The sequence below is a fragment of the Typopeltis vanoorti genome, chromosome 24 (assembly GCF_054136105.1).
Source record: "Typopeltis vanoorti isolate ZY-2024b chromosome 24, IOZ_Tvanoo_1.0, whole genome shotgun sequence".
NCBI lineage: Eukaryota > Metazoa > Arthropoda > Arachnida > Uropygi > Thelyphonidae > Typopeltis > Typopeltis vanoorti.
Window position 1 is genome coordinate 26373172 of NC_143572.1, and position 20119 is coordinate 26393290.

At 33.8% G+C, this 20119-nt stretch overlaps 1 protein-coding gene across 1 annotated transcript in view; it reads right to left on the reverse strand.

The window, feature by feature from the left end:
• LOC150093036 (dnaJ homolog subfamily C member 5-like) overlaps positions 1-20119 on the reverse strand; it is a 101442-nt gene that overhangs the window by 46864 nt on the left and 34459 nt on the right. The window contains exon 4 of the mRNA XM_090413452.1: positions 6304-6456. Within this exon, the coding sequence (XP_090269578.1) occupies positions 6304-6456 (153 nt within the window). The remainder of the gene's footprint in view (positions 1-6303; positions 6457-20119) is intronic.

The window sequence follows — 20119 nt, forward strand, 5'->3', positions numbered from 1 at the left end:
TCTGACTTCCTGGAGGTCTATAATAATAATAATAAACAAGCTCATAGATCTTGGTTGAAATGAATGATTTGAAAGGAGATAAGTATGGTATGAGGGAAGATATGAATACTATTAAATGAGTTGAAAAAAGAAGACCAGAAGAGTGTCAAAACAAATTTTGAGTAGTTATCACTTTTCTTGTCTTTATAAGACAAGAAAAGTGATAACTACTCAAAAATTGTTTTTAAATTAAATAATTTTTTTCTCGTCTTTATAGAAAAGTGATAAGTGATAAGTAGTTTTAAGTTTATGAATACAGGTAAACTTAAAACAGATACATTTTACAGATACATTCTTAGCAAGTAGTAAGCTCAAAGGGGACAAAAGTTATTGCATTAGTGAGATCCTCAGGAACAGAATGTAATGGATACATGGTACTCAGGGTGGATAGACAAGATGGAAAGGGAGAGGGTGGGTATTGCTAATGACTGAAGATGAATTAAATACAACATGCCAGAAATCTCAAACTGCAATGATAGCATCAGTGATAAATAACAGATGTACAGACAACACATCTGATGTGGTTTGATAGGTGACAGACATTAAGAAGACAATATAGCTGGATGCTGCTAGAGACCTGGTTGCTTGAAGACGACTGCCAACTGGATATAGATAAACCTTGATAATACAAGAAAAGATATCATTATAAGTGACTTCTACTTTGAGGATATAGATTGGAGGAAGGAGAATGCACATGCAACATAAAGGAAGTTACTGAGGATAACTATCTTAAGCATCACGTAAGGGAAGAAATTCAAGATACAAGAATGTAGGATCAAGTAATAGCAACTGAGAATCTCTCTCTATAAAAGCGACTATTGTTCCTATAGTTGGTGAGTAATCACGTAGCTTTAACTTGGTAACAAATCATATGAAAGCTCTGATTAAGAAAATCATATGAAAGCTCTGATTAAGAAGCATATATGAAACCATATTGATGTCTAATATTTAAAGATGAACGCTATTGCTAAAGATTACAATGCAAATTCAGACAAATCAGCTTATGCTAATTTGTATAACTGATGATTTCGAGTAGAAAGTGGTTATAGTTTAAAATTTTCAAAGAGGTCACGCAGTAGCACTCAACAGAATAAAAGACAAAAGGGTGCACTAAGCAAATTATGTTTGAAGGAAACTTTTTTTTGCGAAGGAATAAAGTTGCAAACTTGGATGTCTTGTAATGGCTCAAAGACATCATCTAGATGATTTCATGTGGGAAGAATTATTGGAAAGCTTGGAGAGGGCATTGAATTACTGATATTTTGGAATCTCATATAGCATTGTATCCAAGCTGTGGACAGCCCTTCAAACCAATGAACTGTGTTCCCAATGTTGGTTAAGAGGTCACTCTCACTCTGCCATGGAGCATGAAGACAGATTTTTGGTTATCACAGCAAAATGCAATTGATGCACCACAACAGGTCGGCTGGCAAGTCCGCTTCACTGCAGCACAGGTATGCGGATATCTCAACAAACTGTGGCAAGATGTCTGCGATGAGTAAACCTATACACCCGAAGGCCTGTAGTCCATCACTTTGTCCACAACTCATTGTAGAGCATATTTACAGTGGTGTTGTATACATAAAAATTGGACAAGACACCAATGGGCTAATGTACTCTACAGATTAGCATCATTTTTGGCTTCCTTCTGATTCTAGATAATACTTGATCTGGCATAAAAGTGGTACTGCATACCATTGCATGAAGGTTCTTGAAAGGGAGAGATAAGGTAGTGCTGCGGTAATGCTGTAAGGATACATCATGCTTAATGGATAAACCAAGCTACAACTGCTGGAAAAAGAAACTATGACTAGTGAAAGATATTACAACAAAGTTCTTTAACGTCACATTCGGTTGTTCCAGGATATAGGCAAAGTAATCATTTTTATTATTATTAACAGGCACCTCTATGGAGTCTGAAGACTCACTGAAGGAGACCGAATCTATCCACACAATCTATCATAACTCTCCTTGAACTCATTAACAGATAAAGCACTCAACTGACTCTGGCAAATCATTCCACTAATTCACAACTCTTCAAGTAAAAAAATCTAGTCCTCGCATCCCTACTAACTACACCTTTATTCAACTTTCAGGGATGACCCCCTTCTGGTCCTGCTTGCCAAGTGCTGAAACATTTCCTCTGCATCTATTCTACAAAACCCCTAAAAGCAACATTTAAGTTGCTTTTAGGGTTTTGTAGGATACAACCAACTTCTGTAATCCACACACACCTTCAATCTGTCCTCATGTGGAACATTCTACAGGTCACTCACCTTCGTGGTCACTTGCCTCTGAATCCTCTTCACCACTTTCCTCATCCCCCCCCCAAAAAAGATGGTAAATTAAACATGGAAATAGACAACAGAATCAAGAAAGCTGGTATGGTAAGAAGTCGACTGAATAAATTTATATGGAATAAGAGAGAAATTAGTGAAAACAGTGTTCAAACCAATTTTAACTGATGGATCTGAGAGCTGGGTTAGAAATAAAACACTTGAACCAAAGACTAGAAACCATACCATATCTATTACAACAGTTATTCAATTTAGTCAGGGAATCTTGCAAACTTGTAGCAGATTTATTTAGAAGTATAACATTGTCAGCATAAAGCAAAGAGCTGACATTAACATTTCCAATTCTGATATCATGTTTAATACCACTTTCCTTCATAATGTGATACATATAGATAATGAATAAGAGAGGGGATACGTACATCTTTGTCTCACACCAGATTTAACATTAAACCATCTTCCTGTACTTCCTTCAGTTCTAACTGCCAACTTGCAAACTCTGAGCTTTTTCATGTTAATCATGTTTAATACCACTTTCCTTCATAATGTGATCCATATAGATAATGAATAAGAGAGGGGATAATGTACATCTTTGTCTCACAACAGATTTAACATTAAACTATCCTCCTGTACTTCCTTCAGTTCTAACTGCTGACTTGCAACTCTGAGCTTTTTCAACAGACTATTTTGCCACCTTCTTGATATTTATTTTTTATGTTCTTATCAAATTCGACTTTTGTTTTGTTTAGCTTTTGTTTAGCTAATTTAAACAGTGTTTAGCTTTCTTACATTTGTCTCTGTATTCTTTTAGAGCAAAAGCTGATTTATTTGACAAGAACTTTTGATCTGCTTTCTTCTTTTCCTTCACTGCCTCTTTAACTTTCTGTGTCCACCTTAGAGTTCTGATTTTGCTATCTTTGCAGACAACCTCATTACATGCCTCTCTAGCTGAATCAATCAATGTTTTCTTCGGGATTTGCTACTGAATCTCCAAAGTACCTGTTCTCAACTCTTTCATTTTTCTTGAATAATTTTTGTGTATTTTAGTCTATAGTTTACATTTGAGAGCTTCACAACTTTTATTCACTTTAAAACTTTCTTACACGTTCTTCTTTTCAAAATGAAATTCAATTTTATCCTGCTCAAGACTAAATAGTGTTCACTTCCAGTTTCAAATCCTCTGTACACTCTGATGTCCTGCACCAGAAAGAAAACATCACTATCAACAATAACATAGTCAATGAGACTTTTCTTATTCCTTTGCTCTTCCTTCCATGTGAATTTGTGCACATTTTTATGTTGGAACATGGTGTTAGTAATAACTAGTCCATGTCCTGAGCAGAAATCCAACAAATATTTGCCATTATTATTAGCTTTGCTCTTTTCTCCAAATTTTCCCAAAATATTTTTGTTCCACTTGTTCAGCTAGCTCCATTTCTTTGACATTCAGTCTTCTTATGTTGATAGTACCGATCTTGAACTCTGTTTATGAGTTAAAGTTTAGAGGACATATTACTAAGGTTGCTACTGTAGCCATAAGTACTTTGCTATTGAAGAACACATTTACAAGTAGAGATAAGGAAGTTGTTATTCCTTAGTAGGAATAACAACTTCCTTAAGGTCTTTATATGCCCACATGTGGATTACTGTTCTCAAGTCTGGTCCCCTGGGTTTTTTTGGGGGATGAGGAAAGTGGTGAAGAGGATTCAGAGGCAAGTGACCACGAAGGTGAGTGACCTGTAGAATGTTCCACATGAGGACAGATTGAAGGTGTGTGTGGATTACAGAAGTTGGTTGTATCCTACAAAACCCTAAAAGCAACTTAAATGTTGCTTTTAGGGGTTTTTAGGATAGATGCAGAGGAAATGTTTCAGCACTTGGCAAGCGGGACCAGAAGGGGTCATCCCTGAAAGTTGAATAAAGGTGCAGTTAGTAGGGGTGCGAGGACTAGATTTTTTTACTTGAAGAGTTGTGAATTAGAGGAATGATATGCCAGAGTCAGTTGAGTGCTTTGTCTGTTAATGAGTTCAAGGAGAGGTGTGAGAGATTGTTTGGATAGATTGGGTCTCCCACAATGAGTCTTTGGACTCCATGGAGGTGCCTGTATAATAAGAAAAAAGAGTACATATTATTAATCAAAGTGTGACTTTTTCACAGTTCTTTAATTATTAAATGGATGAGAGGAAATGCAAAGGAAATATCACAAACATAAGGAAGTGCAAGCCATGCTATTCAGGACTGCATATTTAGGAAGATAACATGTTTTCATGGTGGTCACAGTGGTGCTTGAAATATATATGGCTTAACTGTTGGCATCTGGAAGTGGTCTTTCTCTAAGTGTTCTAATTAATGAATACAGTCTAGCACACTTTCTGAAAGGAAATGAGAATTCATTTTATTGGTGCCAGGTATACCTGGTAGTGGAAGGCAGAACTAAGTGCTAATTTTTTAAAGTTTTTAAATTCCTTTGACTTTAAAATCGCTGTGTTCTCTTATAATATTCAAAACTTACTAGCACAGTTAATTGAGCAGATAGGATCCCCAGTCTATACGATGTGGGTTCAACATGTAGGCTTGAGAGAGAGTGTGAATATCACACAATTGATGATTTTTGTTATATGGCTCAATAAAAGAGAGACTCTACCCTACTTACTGGAGCTTTAAGATGTATCCCATTTTTCTCTGGAGCAGGATTTCTAGATTACTGAACCTAGGGCACTGATGCCAGTATTAATGTACTACACATTTATGACCTTTTATGTGGAATGGTACTCTTATTAAATAGAAATTAAGAAATATCATTTTAGGTGTGTAATTAGGCATATATATGGATAAAATAGTTCGATTTAAAGTAGTGACAATAGCCAATACCATTAGTATAAAGAAAATCAAGATGCAATGCAAAAGGTCCCCATGTTGAGGGAAAGGATTATTGCAAGGTCATTGCAATGCTTAAAGAATACCTCATTTATCCCTGATGTTAAATTTTCCAGGTTCATAAGTGGATGCCCCTTATCAAAAAATGCAAATATATTATACCAGTAGAGTATTACAATATGAGGATGCAATGACAAACTGGTTCCTCTTTTAAAGTATCTCTAAAACTCAAGATGCAGCAGGTCAACAGCAACCATATGTGGTCCATCTTCAAACCCACCATACTAGCTTTTCTTCCCCTTCTTTCATTCTACTTTCCTGCCCCCATTCTTTTCTCTGGAACAACCATCTTCATCTAGTATTTTCAAAGGGTTACACAACCTGTAAATGTTTAAGAATGACAATGATATGGTTGTTCTCTAATGCTGAACCAGCAACTTACATGTGGTATTAGCATGCTATAGGTTTTTTTTTGTGTGCAGGAAGATAATCTTGACAGGTCCTTCACTAACACAATACCAACTAGATTGCTTGGTTCTAAACAAATAGCTTAGATATTACAGCTGTTAAATCTGTATTTGTTCAGGAGAGGAGAAAAAAAAAATCCCAACACTTTAGTCAAAGTGGATAGTATTTTCACTCTCCAATCAACAAAATGTGGGTTCGAATACTACCATGGGTATGAATATCTATGAATGTAAGTAAGAGACGAATTTTTGGCTTGATGCAAGACTGTCACCCTGCTTATTGGAGACATGAAGTGGCTTAAAAGTTTTTCTAAATTTTTGGCCTCTAGCACAGAGTTTCTGGATTGGCTATCTCTAAGTCCCCATACAGTACCAATCTATGATAAGTCTACAACCCTTTGTGGGTAGAATTCACATAAGAAATGACAGCTAAAACAATCTTGCTTAAAAAAGACTAAAATATGCCACTTATTTGTTCTTGATGGAATAAAACTGTTTTAGCAATAAAATGATCTTCATATTTTTAATATGTTTTCTCCTACATGGCAACGGAAAAATAATCACAGAAAAGTATAGATATGCAATATGATTACAATTTAATAAATAATGCAGAAATGAATTCTTACCTTACACCAGCCACTAGTAAGAACAAAGTATGTATTAACATTTTCTTCTCCAAATTGTTCAGCAATATAAAGTCCTAAAGATCCATAATTATCATATATATTTCTCTTTGTTAAGTCACTAAGTATACTGTGTGCTCGATTTATATCCTTGAACTAAAAGAAACAGAAACTAGGTTATTAAAAATTACATAAACTAGGTCTTCAAATACATTTAGAAAATTATTAGATTTTTAAAAAATTGCAATAAATTAAAAAAGATACAGAAAGTATTTATGAAAACAATATTTGTTTAATTAAAATGCACTGATTCAGCTTCTCAATTAATGAACAGGCCACAGAATTTCAATGGTAGAAAAAAAAAATGCAATTTAGAAACAGAAATTTTCTTAATAGAGTATAAGGAAATTGACAATGTTAAAGATTGTATTTCCACACTCTTTTTTGATGCAAATTATGGTATACTTTTTTCCTTATAGAGCTACCTTGACTATTAACACTGATAATATTGCTACTATTTAATTTTAATGCATGATTATATAAACTGACTATTAGTGACAATAAAACCAATAAAATAAAGGCACAATTTTACTATGAAAAGCTGATTTAGCACAAGACCAATAAACAAAGAATGAAAATCACCTGAACTGGCTTTGGCTTTATAGCCTGGTTTTGAAAGATTTTTACTATACTGCACATAAGGTGTAACTTTTGAAACTACAAAAATCTACCATTTATCTGACCTCCAAAGCAACAGTACTTCAATTAATCGATTACCCTTGCATATCAACTTCTGGTGTAACACCATGTAAATGTACTCAAAATTAAGTGGATACTGAATACCACATTATTTCTTAGCCAAATGAGAAACTCAAAAGATAGGAAATCTAATCTAAGAGTTTCATGCCGAATATAGAAAACTATATAAAGTTCGGAAAGACCAAGTGTAAGCCAACACCTGGAAGTGCAATGCTGGGCAACTCATAGTAAAGATGGGGTAAGCTCCAATCACTGTCTTTAGTATTTACCCATAATGTAAAACATAGCTCCCAGGAGATGTGTTATTGTTCTACATTATGAGAGAAGGTCACTACCCAGACCAGTTTGACCTTTTTTGAGGTCTCGTGAGTAGGTAGACCTAGATGTAATACTAACGTTTCAGTAGTCAGAGCCTTATTTCTTTACTGTACGATTTGCCAAAAGGTGCACAAATACAATTACTGAAATAAGAGCCAACAGGCTTCACTTCAGCGAAGTAACATATTCAAAATTAAGTTTAAGTCTTAATTTTGAGTATGTTATTTAATTTCACTTTCACTTAATTTTGAATATGTTACTTTGCCGAAGTGAAGCCTGTTAGCTCTTATTTCAGTAAATGTAAATATACTTCAATTATCAGAATGACAAACTGTCTTACAAATGTGATCTGATAAAGGATAGATTACTGTAATTAAAAGCTTCTAAAACTAGAGGCCTCCAAATTTCAACTTTAATCTAATAGAGAAATTTGTGAGGGAAAAAAAAAAAAAAGCCAAAGGAACATCATCGTAACACTAATTATGAGTATAGACCATATTGGTCTGTTCTGGTCTCATTATCCATCCAATATCCTTTTTTGAGGTTTACCATGCCTTCTCTTTCCAACTGGCTTATATTTCAGTATTTGTTTAGAATATCGAGCATTGGCCATTTGGTTTACATGTTTTATCCATTTTTGTTTATAATTGTTTAGCTTTTCTTCTATTGATTTTGTTTTCAGTTTTTTTTTTTTTAAATGTCTTCATTCCTTTTTTGGTCTAATGTGTATTTTGCAGTTCTTCTCATAAATCTCATTTCACTTGTTTTTATTCTTTGTTTATCTTGTTTGTTTATTGTCCAAATTTCATTGCCATATATTAATGTGGGCACTGCCACAATATTATATATTTTTAAGTGTGTTTCTTTTTGTACTATATTTGGATTGAGTGTTCTATTTATCAGGCCTATAATGTGTAAAAATTTTGAAGTTTTTAATTTTGTCTTTTTCTCCTTCATAAGATATTTCACATCCAAGATAACTGAAAGTATTTAACTGTTCTATTATTTTATTATTAATAACAATTTTATTTCTAACTGGAGTTTGTCCACAAAATGCCTTTTAGTATTATCTATGGAAATTTTCATTCAAAACTGTTCTGCTATAACATTTAAATTATATATTGTTCTTTGTAGATTGTCTTCCTTATCTGATGTTATTACCTGATCATCTACAAATAATAGCATATTTATTTTGTTATTCTAGGAAATTTCCATACCTGGATTGCTTAAGGTGTTCCATTGTATTAATATTTCATTAATGTAAATATTGAAAAGTACTGGAGGGGCATCCCTGTCTTACTCCTTGGTTTATAGATTGTTTTTCAGACATTTTTTTTTCATTTATTTTATTTCATTATCTTTGTATATATTCATTAGATATAGCAAAATTTTAGGTATATTTATTCTTTGTAATATAAACAGTATATATCTTTTTACTTTGTCAAATGCTTTTTCGTAATCTATATACAAAAGATGATTACTAAATTAAATTCTGTTCTTTTTTCTATAAGTAGTTTTAAGAAAGCTGCATCCATTGTAGAGCGTCCTTTTCTAAATCCATTTTGATATTCTAATAATATTTTTTCACTGGATATTTTATGTTTTTCATTAAGTATTCTACTATATATTTTGTAACATGTATTCAATAAACAAATACCTCTGTAATTAGCAGGTTTTGTTTTATCCCTTTTTTAAATATAGGTATTACTATACTTGTATTCCATTCTATTTGTTTTTGATCATTTGTATATATTTTATTTAAAAATTTTAATAATCTTTGCTGAATTTCCCCCCCTAGCAAATTTCTACAGTTCGGAGTTTATCGCATCTTCTCCTACTGATTTTTTATTTTATTTAGGTCGTCCTTTAATTCTTCCATTGTTATTATATCATTTAAAGTATTTTGTAAGTTTCTGGTGTAATTTTTTTGATGCCAGTATTATCTGTCCAAAGATCTGTAAAGTAATCCAAGATTTCTTTTACATCAATTTCACTTTTTTATAATTGTAGTTTCATTTATATCTGCATTCATGTGTTTTAGTATTTTATATGCATTGTGTCTTATTTTGTATAGTCATTTTCTAGATATGATACAAATTTTTCCCAGCTTTCTCTGTCTCTCTTTTGGCTATTGCTCGTCGTATTTTATATTCAATTTCATCTTCTTGTTTTCTGCTACTTAACCAGCTTTTAAAAGCCAGCTTTTTATTTTCAATTATGTTTTATTTCTATGATATTTTTAGTGTGTTCCTAGACTTTCATGTGCTGCTGATGCAAGAATTTCTTTTATATTATTACATTCTTTCTCAATGTCTTCATTTTCCAAATTTTTTTTTCTAAGTAGTTATTAATCCTCTGTTGGTATAAATTTCTTATACTTGAATCATTTAGTAGTCTTACTTTGTAATTAGATTTTCTTTCTCTAGTTGGTTTATTTTTTTGTATTTTTTGTAACCAGTTTGATGAAAACCTTAGTTTTGCCTACACTAAATAGTGTACCCCTCTTCTGACTTCCACATCTAGAAAGAGGTTTGCTACTTTTTCATTTGCTATAAAGTAGTCTATTATTGATTTGTGTCCTCTTCCACACCATGTATATTTATGTATATTTTTATGTTTGTAAAATGTAGTCATTATTTTTAAATTATTATAAATTATATATAGGGTGGGTGCTTAAGGCTCAAAGCTGTATAACTGAAAGGAGACCTCCACACAGCCTTTAAAGGAATGTGGAGAATCGACCAGGGCTTCTGACCTAATGTCCAATCCTCACCTTCTTGCGGTCCACCATGTTGGGTATCTACCTGGATACTTAACGAATGAGGATGGGCTGGCAATTTGGGATACAGCTGACCAAATTGTATTCTTATTGGCTTAAACCAATATATACAAAATGATGGTACAACATGACAAAATTTCATGCTGGCTGGGGCATCGCCTGGTTAAACAAGACCACCATTGTTTCACCAGGGAACCAGAGTGAACAGTGAAAAGTCAGCTACTGGAACAAATCTGAAAGCACACCCCATCTCAACATCACCAGAGTTACAGATCAGTACTATCAACATAAGAAGCCTGAATGGCAAAGAAATAGAGCTAGCTGAGGAATTAGATAAGAATCAGATCGACATAATAGGGGTGACTGAAACAAAAAAGACAAAAACTGGTGAGATCTTTCTGAGCAATAAATACAAAATGCTATATTCAAGCAATAACAATCAAGGAAAAGGAGGAATAGCCATAGTATTAAACACAAAATACAAGGCTAATCTTCTTGAACGGCAAGCAGTCTCAAGTTGAGTGATGTGGGCAAATATCAGAATGGGGAATTGGACAATGAGACTTATTTGAGCCTATGGTCCCACAGAAGGTTCTACTAAGGTAGAAGTGGAGAAATTTTTTGATGCTTTAGAAAAAGCAACTGACACAATGAAAAAGGAAAATTTGGTCCTTGCTGGAGATCTAAATAGCAGAGCAGGAAATGATTGGCAGACATACAAAAATACTTTGAGAAAATTTGGAGAAAACAGCAAAGCTAATAATAATGGCAAATACCTGTTGGATTTCTGCTCAGGACACGGACTGGTTATTACTAACACCATGCTCCAAAATAAAAATATGCACAAATTCACATGGAGAGAAGAGGCAAGGAATGAGAAAAGTCTAATTGACTATGTAATTGTTGATAGTGATGTTTTCTCCCAGGTGCAGGACACCAGAGTGTACAGAGGATTTGAATTTGGAAGTGATCACTATTTAGTCTTGAGCAGGATAAAATTGAATTTCATATTGAAAAGAATAACATGTAAGAAAGTTTTAAAGGAAATAAAAGTTCAGCAGTCTCAGATATGAAAAGACTAAAATACACAAAACTTAATGAATTAAAAATGAAAGAGTTTGAGAACAGGAATCAAACCTTGGAGATTCAGTGGCAAGTCTTGAAAAAAAAAAAAAACCTGATTGATTCAGCCAGAGAGGCATGTGATGAGGTTGTTTGCAAGGATAGAAAAATCAGAACTCCATGGTGGAAACAGGAAGTTAAAGAGGCAGTGAAGGAAAAGACGAAAGCATATCAAAATTTTCTGTCACATAAGTCAGCTTGTGCTCTTAGAGAATATAGAGACAAATGTAACAAAGCTAAATATTGTGTAAAAATAGCTAAACAAAAGTCATGGGAGGACTCTGACAAGAAAATAAATATCAAGGTGGTGGCAAAATATTCTGGAGGGTGTTTAAGAAGCTTAGAAATGGAGGAAAGAGTGCTGTAAAAGGAGTTAGAGATGATAAAGGTTACATGAAAATGGGAGAAAAAGATATCCTTGAAGTATGGAGTAATTACTTCAAAAAATTGCTAAATGAAATAATCAGTGATAGCACAGTGGTACAAAACACTCAACAGGTATACAGTCAGGAATACATATCCATAATTGAAGTAGAAAATACCATTAAAAACTTGAAATGTCGAAAGGCAACAGGAGTAGATGATATTCGACCAGAAATGATGAAGTATGGTGGTATAAAAGTCTTACAGTGGCTGCACTGCATAGTTCAAAAGGCCTGGATAGAGGGACAAATTCCCGATGATTGGAGTAGAGCTCTCATAGTAACCATATATAAAAAAAAAAGAGAAATAAAACTGAATGTGAGAATTAGAGGTATTTCCCTACTGAGTGTTCCTGGCAAGATTTATGCAAGTATACTTGAGAAACAGTTGAGAAGAATTGTGGAAGAAAAGCTTGGTGAAGAAAAAGCTGGATTCAGGCCAAATAGAGGCTGTCAGGATTGGATCTTCGCTTTATGACAAATAGTTGAGAAAGCATGGGAATATAAGAAAAATCTGCATTTCAGTGTTGTCGATCTGCAAAAGGCATATGACAAGGTGCCAAGAGAGAAGCTATTCAATACGCTACAGTTATATGGTGTCAATGGGGCATTACATCAAGCAATACTTAGTCTTTATTTGAATTGTAAGTCAGCAGTTAGAATTAAAGGAAGTACAGGAAGATGGCTTAATGTTAAATCTGGTATCAGACAAGGATGTACATTATCCTCTCTGTTATTCATTATCTATATGGATCACATTATGAAGGAAAGTGGTATTAAAAATGATATCAGAATTGGAGATGTTAATGTCAGCTCTTTGCTTTATGTAGACAATGTTATACTTCTAAATAAATCCACTACAAGTTTGCAAAATTCCCTGACTAAATTGAATATCTGTTGTAATAGATATGGTATGAAGGTTAGCAATAAAAAGACAAAGACAATGAAAATAGGTAGAATCAATGAAAATGTCAACTGCGTTGTGAACGGAGAACCTGTGGAACAAGTAAAACATTTCAGCTACTCAGGCACGATTTTTAGTGAAGATGGTAAATTAAATATGGAAATAAACAACAGAATCAACAAAGCTGGTATGGTAGGAAGTCAATTGAATAAATTCATATGGAATAAGAAAGAAATTAGCCGGAACACTAAATTAGCTGTATACAAGACAGTGTTCAAAACAGTTTTAACTTATGGATCTGAGAGCTGGGTCAGAAGTAAAACACTTGACCAAAGACTAGAGATCGCAGATATGAGAGTCCTGAGAAAGATTAGAGACACGAACAGATGGCATTAATTGCAATATCACATTAAAAACGAGGATATTAGGAAAGAACTTGACATTGTCAGCATCCAGGGATGCGTTAGAAGAGCTAATCTCAGGTTGTATGGTCACTTAAACAGAATGGGCGAAGAAAGATTAGCAAAACAAGTGTTCCTTGCCAGGTTGGCAGGAAAACGACCCAGTGGAAGACCAGGATATAGGTGGATTGATACGGTACAAAGTGCCTTAGACAATAGAAATATAAAATCTGATAATGTTGGAGTCTTGACAAGTTACAGACTGATTTGGAGGAAAATTGTAGATAGGAAGTTAGTAATGATGTAAGTTTTTCATGTAGTACTATCATATCTTGTGACTGCGCCCCCCCCTTGAGGGTACATGTCAGGAATTTGATAATGATGATGATATATTATATAATCAATGAGTCACTTTCCATTTTTGTTTACTGTTGATTCTCCAAATTTTTGTATATTATTGTTAATTTTTTTCATTTTCCTATTCTGGCATTAAGATTTCCGCTGTAATTATATGGTCTGTTTTATTTAATTTTTCATATATTTCTTGTAACTCTTTGTAAAAGTAATCATTTTCTTCTTTTCCTTCTTCAAGGGCATACACGCCAACAACTGTTAAATTTTCTTTATTTAAATTTAGTCACACTTCTAATATTCTTTCATTCCAGTATGTATAATGAGTTATTTTTGCTTTAATTGATTTATGAAATCAAATCATTATGTCAGTTTTTGCATGTATTTGTTTCTCCACTCCACTATATTTGGTATTGTAATTAGCTGTTTCTTTTTTTGTCTCTGTAAGAACAGACCAAAGGAACATACATGTACAATTCAGCGAATTTTGAAAACTAATAGATTCAAAATATTAATAGGAAAGATAATAAGAGAAGGAAACCACTACGTTAAAAGAACTAAGTAAACTATATACTGATCATTTCATAGTTTATACAAGCTAGGAGAATATATGATAAGAATAAAATAAAATTGGGAAGATCAATAAAAGGTCATAATTTTGTGATTGAACCATTTTCTTTAGGAAGATTTTGCTATGTTTTCTACATCAACTGTTGTTATATCAAACAGTCTCAGCCCGTGCCTCTATTCACAATGCTATTATAAACAAAATCCATTACAGTAAACCATAGTAGTAGTTTTATTATAGTAGTAAAACTATCCTTGTGGTCTGAATGAATTAGCTATATTGAGAGTTCAACACTGTAATGAGTTCAAATAGACTAAAATGTGTTTCTTAAAAAAAAAAAAAACCTATCTGAAAGATATTTTCCTTTATGTAGCAAAAGTTGGTTAATGTCATAAAGGACAAATTATTTCAAATATTTTTTTTTAGAAAACACAGCATTTTTTTCCAATTGTATATTGCTGTGCATTATGGGAAGAATCACTAGGCAAATTTGATGTAAATTCATCTGCCTCAATGCATAAGTTGCTCATGCTTGGGTAAAGGATTAAAACAAGAATAAAACTTCATGTCAAGAAATTATATTCATGTTTTAATCCAGAGTATTTTAATAACATGGTGATACATCACTTTGCTCCTTGTATATGAATAATATGACTTTTGCAATGAGTTAGCTTTGCATATCTCCACAGGTCTAGCTCCCACAGAATGAGACCTCAAGGTCTGAAACTGGTCTAGGTAGTTTCCCATCAAGTACAATATATATTCCAAAATAAGTGTTCTGTTCATTATGGGATTTTAGAGTAATTTAATGAGAAATCATCTGCTTTCATATACAAGTAACTTACTTTTGAAGATACTTCACACACAAACTTTTGTTAGCTCAAGCTTGGGTAAAGGATTAAAACATTAATATAATTTCTGATGTGGTATAATTTACTTTGTAACCAAGCAAAAAAAAAAAAAAAAAAAATGTTTCTTATAGCTTGTAGTTACAACATTGTGTTTCTGGAACACATTTTAGTAACTTGAAATTTAATATTTTGGCCAACTTAAGGAGCTATATAATTTTATTCTCAAGATTTTTTTTGTTGTTGTTTATTTGCTTTGTTGAATCAGTGAGTTAATGACTATTTTAAAGAAGCTGTCACTGACTAAGTCAACATTATAAGTAAATAAATAAATGTACTGAACTTATGCAGTATCTGATGTAACTCTTATGACTTATTTTTATCTTTCCATTGTGTGTTTTGAGACATGCATGCTAAAATGAAAGTAACTATTTAAGTGTTAGTTTGAAATAACTTAAACACTGAGATTTACTATAAATAAAATGACTGTTTTCTCATGTATGTCTTAAACTCAAGTCTTTTTATTATTATTATACGGTATCTTCCAGAGACTCATCGTGGGAGACCCTAACTATTACACACACACACAAAACCTATAATACCTCTCCTTAAATTCATTCATGGTCTGGGAACTCGCAACTAATTCTATCAATTCATTCCACTCATTCAGCACTCTCCATGCAAAAAAATCTGGTCCACACATCCATACTAACCACACTCTGATGTAACTTCCACGGATGGCCTCTAGTTCTCTGAATATGTCATATATTAAAAAATTTGAAAAAAATGATAAGTTGGTCCTTGTTGGAGATCTAAATAGCAGAGTAGGAAATGATTGTCAGACATAAAAATATATTTTGGGAAAATTTGGAGAAAAGAGCAAAGCTACTAACAATGACAAATATCTGTTGGATTTCTGTTCAGGACATGGACTGGTTATTACTAACACAACGTTCCAATGAACAGGAACATTTTTATGTGCATATTTTTATGTTGGAAATATGTTCCAACATAAAAATATGCACAAATTCACATGGAGAGAAGAGGCAAGGAATAAGAAAAGTCTCATTGACTATACCAGTGGTTCCCAACCTGTGCTCAGCGGAGCCCTAAGGGCTCCATGTGCACTTCCCAGGGGCTCCGCAGCCACTCCAGGAAAATAAAATAAATAAAAATTGAATGAAATTAAAGAATAAGAAACAAAAAATAGAATAAATCACTTCACAGTGAATTTTCATAGCGATAACACTGTGATTTCTTAGCGATTCTTCCATGCGTTTTCTGTGCTTTTGACCTCTTTTTGAGTGTTTAGTTGTGTAGTTAGTAAGTGTTCATTAATAAAGTGTTGTGTTTTGTTCTACTCGTATATTCGAACCAAACTGCGATACATTTCAGGTAGAAAAAGTTACATTATTGATTAACTCAGGTGCTTTTATTGGTTTTCAAGTAGGTAAGTATTTGTATTTTGTTATAAAATTTTTATTTGCTTTATTTTATATTCCGGGTTATGAAGGATAAAGTCGGTTATTCTCGTATTCCTGTGCGAGTTTCTTTTAGGCATGGATCGCTGGCTTCAAACAGGTACTTTGAAGAAAAAAGGTGTTATATTTGAAAAGGAGGACAAACCAGCAGCTCACTCCATTACTTCGCCAGATGAGCCAACGACAAAAAAAAAAGATGATAACCAAGCAATGCACTCCAGCGTTTGTTTGTCAGAAGCGCTTTCCACAAAAGAAACCATTTCTGAATCTGTGGCGCCACCTCAAACATTGTTTGCAAAACACGACAGAAGTGGGGCAGTAAGGGAAGACCTCCCAATAAAAAACAAAAATATGAAGAAAGTTACTTGAATATGGGATTCACAAAAACAAATGATGGTCAGCCTCTGTGTGATTTGCAGAAATGTGTTGACCAACAGTTCCATGTTTCCTGCTAAACTGCGGCGTTATTTCGAGGGAAATCATCCCAAGTTGAAAGATAAACCATCTGGTTTTTTTTTAAGAGGAAGTGCAACGAAATTTTGGCTTCACAGAAAACTATGACAACACTTGCTAAAACCAATAATGAAAAAGCACTGGCAGCTTCCTACCTAATAAGTTACCATGTAGCTCGAGCTGGTGAAGCTCATACCATTGCAGAGACTGTTATTAAACCTTGCACAATCGATATTGTCAAGTGTTTGCTTGATGAAAAAGCTGTTAAGTTAGTCTCCAACATTCCTTTATCAAATAACACTGTTGCTAGATGAATCAGTGATATGGCTGATGACGTGAAAGAGACACTTGTCAGTTCCCATCAGGTGTACTAAATTCACACTACAAATGGATGAATCGACTGACGTCACTGGGTTGGCGGTTTTAATGGTATTTGTTCGTTATGTTTACTTACAAAGCTATCAGGAGGACCTTCTTCTTTGCAGACCACTACCAACCGACACATCAGGGGTGAAATATTTATTTTTTTGGATGAATTCTTCTCATCAAATGAAATACCGTGGGAAAACTGTGCAGATATATGCACTGATGGTGCAAAGGCAATGATGGGTCACAATGCTGGAGCCATTGCCAAAATTAAAGATAAGACAAAGAAATGTAGCAGCAGCCATTGCGTTCTTCATAGACATGCGCCAGCCTCGAGAAAAATGCTTTCTGAGCTTATGATAGCGTTGAATGATGCCATAATAATAATAAACTATATAAAATCGCGATCTCTTAAAAGCAGGCTCTTCAAACTAATGTGTGAAGATATGGGAAGCCACCATGAGTCCCTCCTGCTGCATCCCTCCTTATGCTACCTCTACATGCATTTCCATGTAGAGGTAGCATAATTTTTGATGGACCATAACACACTATTGGCAATGGTTTTAAATGATGAAGACTGACTGGGTGTGCAAATTGGTGCATTTGGCCCACATTTTTAGCAAAATGAACAAAATGAATCTATCATTGCAAGGAAAAACTGCCACAGTTTTTGATGCAAATGCCAAAGTGTTTTCTTTTAAGAGGAAACTTATGTATTGGTTGGAGTGTGTGGAAAAGGAAGATATCGATTGTTTCCCTCTTACAAAAAGCTTCTTGAATGAAAATAACATCAAGATTCAAGAAAAAATACAGAAAAATATTCAGACGCATCTTGAAGCTTTGAAAGACTCGTTTGAACATTATTTTCTGACAGCTCAAGAGAAGGTGCTTGATGACTTTAAATGGGTACTGAATGTGTTCAGCATGAACAAAAAACCATCCAGCTTAAACTCAGCGGAATAAGAGGTCCCCATAGATTTGCCATCTCACAGCAAACTAAAAATCGCATTTCAAAACCAGTCTACCGGAGTTTTGGCTGCATTTACAAGATGAATTCAAAATCTTGTCTGAGAAAGCAAAATTAGTATTGCTGCCTTTCTCAACTACATATCTCTGTGAAGTGGGATTCTCCACCTATACAGGTACCAAAACAAAATACAGAAGCTGCTTAAATGCAGAACCAGATATTAGCCTGCAATTATCATCAATTGAAGCTAAAATAAGAAAACTGTGCAAAAAAATGCAATCACAGGTGTCTAATTAAACGTTTATATGTTATTTTAAGTTATATCTTAATTTAGGCCTACTGTTGCACTACAGTGCACTCTAATTAGTAAAATTAAATAGGAATTGTCTTCTATAATGAATAATAAAAAATTTGAATAACAAGTAATGAACGAATGTGTATTTCAATTGAATTGGATGTAATGATTAAATTGGAGGAACTGAGTTTATTGTATGGACCTAAGGGGGCTCCGCAATAGAAATTGATTCTGAAAAGGGCTTGCGAGTCAAAAAGGTTAGGAACCGCTGGACTATACTGACACAGTAACTTACCCAAAATATTCCTATGCGAACAAGAATTTTTTTTTTCTATAATTAAATGCACTTTCAACCTGATAAATGTTGGTAACATTTTAATTTAAAAAAAAAAAGCAATTTAATATTCGTGATCATTTCCAAAACGTAAGAAGTAGGTTCAGTTTTATTCCATCGTTTAATTGAAACATTCCCAGATCGCATAATGCCCACTAAACACACACACAAATATAACCTAAGTTTGTTATGAGCGAAGCTTAAAAGCATGCCATGTTCACACACATTTTCGCTTTCAAACTGCAACAATGATTAGCCAGACATCAAATTATTTTAAATACAGTTCATTTCATTTTCTCGTTGTCAGGATCGATAATGCAACTTCTCACTAGTGCAGGACACTAGAGTGTACAGAGGATTTGAAACTGTAAGTCATCCCCATTTAGTCTTGAGCAGGATAAAATTTAATTTTATATTGAGAAGAACACATAAAAAAGTTTTAAAGAGAATAAAAGTTGAGCAGCTCTCCGATGTGAACTGTAGACAAAAATACACAAACATTATTCAAGATTTTGAGAATAGGAACCAAAACCATTGAGATTCAGTAGCAAGCCCTGAAGAAAACATTGATTGATTCAGCTAGAGAGGCATGTGGTGAGGTTGTCTGCAAGAATAGAAAAATCAGAACTTCATGGGAAACATAGGAAGTTAAGGAGGCAGCGAAGGCAAAGAAGAAAGCACATCAAAAGTTCCTGGCAAAAAAGTCAGCTTGTGCTCTTAGAGAATACAGAGACAAATTTAAGAAAGCTAAACACTGTGTAAAACTAGCTAAACAAAAGTCATGGGAAGACTTTGGTAAGAATATAGAAAATAAATATCAAGAAGGTGGCAAGATATTCTGGAGGTTGTTGAAGAAGCTCAGAAATGGAGTAAAGAGTATTGTAAAAGGAATTAGAGATGATAAAGGTGACATGAAAACTGGTGAAAAAGATATCCTTGAAGTATGGAGTAATTACGTCGAAAAATTGCTAAATGAAACAAACAGTGATAGCGCAGTGGTAAAAAACACTCAACAAGCATGCAGTCAGGAATGCAATCCATACCTGAAATAGAAAAAGCCATCAAAAGCCTGAAATGTGGAAAGGCAGCTGGAATAGATGATATTCAACCAGAAATGCTCAAGTATTGGTATAAAAGTCTTACAGTGGCTGCACTGCATAGTTCAGGCCTGGACAGAGATACGAATTCCAGATGATTGGAGTAGAGCTCTCATAGTACCCATATATAAAAATGGAAATAAAACTGAATATGAGAATTACAGAGGTATTTCTCTATTGAGTGTTCCTGGTAAGATTTACAAAAGTATTATTATTACAGGCACCCCCAGAGAGTCCTTAGACTCATCGAGGGAGGCCCCAAACTATTCGACATTCATACAGTACCTATCATACCTCGCCTTAAACTCATTCACTCTCACAGCATCCACCACAGACTCTGGCAGCCCATTCCAC